The sequence below is a fragment of the Nerophis ophidion genome, linkage group LG22, assembly GCF_033978795.1.
Source record: "Nerophis ophidion isolate RoL-2023_Sa linkage group LG22, RoL_Noph_v1.0, whole genome shotgun sequence".
Lineage (NCBI taxonomy): Eukaryota > Metazoa > Chordata > Actinopteri > Syngnathiformes > Syngnathidae > Nerophis > Nerophis ophidion.
This window is the reverse complement of record NC_084632.1, coordinates 24,862,741-24,867,089: the sequence shown is the minus strand read 5'-3', so window position 1 is coordinate 24,867,089 and position 4,349 is coordinate 24,862,741. Positions and strand designations below refer to the sequence as shown.

Here is a 4,349-nt window from a genome sequence, read left to right as displayed (position 1 = left end):
GTTTGTAATCATCATTTAGATCCAAACAACCAGATAGAATGGGAACCAAACAATGATCCGTCTTTGCAAGATGATATTAATGTGTTAAATTCAAACACAAACACACAAGCCTCTACACAGCATCACGAGGTGTTGGGAGGGGCGACACCCTCGGGGGAATGTTTGGATTTTTCGGAGGTGGTGGGGGTCATGCAGAACCAACCGTCAACGGCTGACCAATCAATTTCAAATGAGACCCAGAGGGGTGATGGGGTAAATGTCTTGAGGAGGGAAACATTCAACAATATACAACTATCCAGCGTTTTAACTTTTCCTCAAAACAACGATGTAACAGATTACGCCACATTTTACCGCGGAGTCTTGGGGAGCCTTAAAAAGCTGACACAGATGGTAACTAAGGAAGCTAGACCCGGCGATATCATTCAATTGGAGTTATCCGGTGAAAGTGCAAATCAACACACTTCATTTACATTTCGAAACGATGCCGGGGCTGTGATGAATGCTTTTCAAGATGTGTTAGATCTGTTGGTACAATCAAACGTTGAAATATTGAACGATGAAGAAATACAGGTGATGGTCCAGGTGATACATAACCCTCGAGGTGGTGTAAGAAGAAAAATCGAAACCCTTTTGGAACATGAAATCCACAGAAAAAAAGCTCGTTATCTTTACAATCCATTAAACTCGAATAATCAACTATGTTTTGCCATTAGCCTAGCAAGTCTGTTACATCCTGAATTTACAGATAGCCAGGCTGTGGCGGAGGCTGAAAAAATACAGAGAAAAGCGGGCTTAGACGAACAGACTTCCGTCACTTTCAGTCATATTCGTGAATTTGAAAAAGTGGTACGTCGTAAAATTGTCATACTGTACAGAGAAGAGGGCCAACGACCCCTCTCACGGTTCGAGACGGATTACCCAAAATCAGAAAATCCGTTGTATCTGTATTTATCTCAGAATCATTACAGCGGTATCATTAACATTAAAGGTTTTTTGTCAAAACCGCACGTTTGTCACTACTGTTACCAAGGGTACGACAAACCCGACAGACACAAATGCGACGGCTATTGCTTGGTCTGTACACAAAACGGGTGTGTAAAAATAGAGGGGAAAACTGTGCTTTGCAGGGATTGCAACATGTGGTGTCGTTCTCCTGCATGTCTCCTCAGACACAGGGTAAAACACCGGGTTATGGAAAAACTCGTCAGCAACTGCGATCGGCGAAAGAAATGCCTTAAATGCAACCTATTTTACGATGTACCTGTGGCTACAGGTATCGCTAAACACACGTGCCCTAAGTTAAAATGTCAAATATGTAAAGAAGAGCTACCTCGCAGTGACTCAGAGACACCTGAAACACGACATCTTTGCTATATACAACCCCAACCACGTGAAGTAAACCACAATGATAATATCATATTCTATGATTTTGAGACGTTTGTCGATGACAATCACACTCACATTCCCTTTCTAGTCTGTACCAAGACGCTGCAAGGAGAAGAGTGGTGTGCTTTTGGACTGGATTGTGTTACAGTTTTCCTCAATCATTTCAGGAAACCTCGTTATCTTAAATCTACATTTATAGCCCACAATTCGAGAGGATTTGACGGTTACTTGATTCTGAGAGGCATGGTACGGCTGGGTATAGCACCCTTAATTATCATGCAGGGGAGTAAAGTTCTCTGTTTTAAAGACCCTGATTTTTTGCAAAAATACATTGACTCGCTTTCCTTCCTTACCATGCCGCTTAGCGCTATGCCAAAAGCGTTAGGACTCGGTGATTGCTGGTCCAAGGGGTATTTTCCTCACAAATTTAGTTCGGAGGAACATTTAAATTATGTCGGAAAATACCCCGCAATCAGCAATTACGGTGTAGAACGCATGACACCTGTTGAACGCACCAAGTTTGAGACGTGGTATCAAAATGAGAAAAGCGAGGTCTTTGATTTTCAAAAACAAGCGGTACACTACTGTAAAAACGACGTCAATGTTCTTCGTGAGGGTTGCATCAAATTTAGAGCCGAGTTTACGAGCGAGACGGGTGTTGACCCCTTCTCCCGTATCACCATAGCCTCGGCCTGCATGAAGGTGTTTGTGACTAATTTCCTCGAGCCGCGTTCTCTAGCCATACCTTCCCCGGATAACTACCGAGGGTTGTGTAAAAAATACTCACACACCAGCATCCAATGGTTAGAATGGGAGTCGCATCGTCGTGGTATTTTCATTCAGCATGCTTTAAACAAAGGCGAAAAACAGATGGGGGCATACTTTGTGGATGGGTTTGCTATAATCGGTGGCAAACCATTCGTCTGGGAATTTCAGGGGTGTTTTTATCACGGATGCCCGACGTGTTTCGAACCCGGTGCTGTATGCCCTTTGACAAACACACCGTTCGAGGAGTTGCACAAGGCTACCGAGAAAAAAATGAAAGCGTTAAAGCGTGACCACAAGGTCAACATCATCGTCATCAGAGAGCACGAGTGGAATGAAATGAAAAAATCAAATCCTAGGGTAATAGACTTTCTCAAAACACGCAATTACCCCGCACCTCTCATGCCTCGAGACGCTCTTTATGGAGGTAGGACAAGCGCCTTTTGCTTGAGGCACACGGCGGGTGAGAACCAGCGTGTATTGTATGAGGATGTCACCTCTCTCTACCCGTACGTCAACAGCGCATTTCCTTACCCCCTGGGTCATCCTGTCATCATCCACACGGATTTTGACGATGTTGGAAACTATTTCGGTCTGGTCAGAGCCGTTGTTCACCCTCCTCGAGGTCTCTATTTCCCTGTGCTACCCTACAGAACGGTCAAGGGTAAACTAGTGTTTACACTTTGCCGCACATGCGCAGAAAACAATAACCAGCAGGAACCCTGCGAACATGATGAGGAAGGAAGGGCATTGACGGGAGTCTGGGTCACGCTCGAATTCAACAAAGCTTTACAGTTGGGATACAGAGTCGGTAAGATTACGGAGGTGTGGCACTTTGAAGAACGGAGCGAAACCGTTTTTACGGGTTATGTTCAAACTTTCCTAAAGGGTAAGCAAGAAGCTTCAGGGTATCCCAAAGAAGCCGTCGATGCAGAAAGCAGGGAAAAGTACATTCGTGAATATCGTGAAAATCAGGGAATACAGCTGGATGCTGAAAAAATCGAACCCAACCCTGCCAAGAGACAAATGTCAAAACTCTGTTTAAACAGCCTTTGGGGAAAGTTTGCGGAGAGGTGCAATAGAACTCAGACCACCTTGGTGAGAAAAAGTGAAGTATTTTTCGACTTTGTATTTTCAGGAAAATATCAGGTTGAATATTTTTCCTTTCTCAACGAGCAAATTGCTATGGTGCAATGGCAATACAGTAAAAACAGCGTGGTGCTTCCCGGTAACACAAATAATGTATTTGTCGCTGCTTTTACCACCGCTTACGCACGTTTGAAAATGTACGGTTACCTAGAGGGGTTGCAAGAGAGAGTTCTTTACACAGACACCGATAGTTTAATCTACACGGTAAACGAGGGGGAAGTTTCTCTGGAGACGGGGTCCTATCTAGGCGATTTGACGGATGAGTTGGGAGGAGACAGCATTCACGAATTCGTCTCCGCCGGTCCAAAGAGTTATGCCTACCAAACCCTGCAGGGTAAAAAAACTGTGCTGCGTGCCAAAGGAATCACTCAAACCCGCGAGTGTTGTGAGAGGGTCAACTTTGACAGCGTTAAAGATTTGGTGGAGGGCTATCTGGAGGAAGACAAAACAGGTGCGATCTACACCCCTCATCACCAAATTGTTCGTGATAAAAGGGGGTTCCTTTTAAATAACTCGTCTTTCGAAAAAAAGTTTCGAGTGGTGTATGACAAAAGACGTCTCTTTCCCGACGGGAAAACTTTACCTTTCGGGTATTAGAGAGGAAATGGAAAAAATGGAACGAGTAGACTTTGATCCCAGATTTCATACACCTTTTTCATGCCTGGTTGTAGGACCTAGTGGTTGCGGAAAGACTTTTTTTGTAAAATGTGTATTGGAAAATTGTGAACACGTCATGAATTCTGTACCCGACAACATTGTGTGGATGTATACATCTTTCCAACCCATGTATGCTGAATTAAAAAAGATGAATAAAAAAATAAAATTTGTTGAAGGACTGCCTGATTCCTTTGAAGATGAAAACTTGTTTCCGGACGATCAGACCCATTTGGTGATTTTGGACGATGTTATTTTTCAAGCCTCAAATCACCCCGAAGTGGTTAAAATTTTCACGCAGTATAGACATCATAGAAATATGAGCGTTATGATGCTGACCCAGAATGTTTTTCATCAGGGAAAATTTTCACGCACCATTAGCTTAAACTGTAATT

General features: G+C 43.6%; 1 protein-coding gene across 4 annotated transcripts in view; it reads left to right on the top strand.

Moving 5' to 3' along the window:
• Nucleotides 1-4,059, top strand: part of LOC133540726 (uncharacterized) — a 5,774-nt gene extending 1,715 nt beyond the window's left edge. For 2 of the 4 annotated variants that reach the window (XM_061883582.1, XM_061883583.1), the window contains one exon: nt 1-4,059. This exon is cut by the window's left edge and continues 246 nt beyond it. In XM_061883582.1, the coding sequence (XP_061739566.1) occupies nt 1-3,897 (3,897 nt within the window). In that variant the 3' untranslated portion in view covers nt 3,898-4,059. The other 2 variants (XM_061883584.1, XM_061883585.1) reach the window with 1 other exon arrangement.
• The last annotated feature ends 290 nt before the right edge of the window (nt 4,060-4,349 follow it).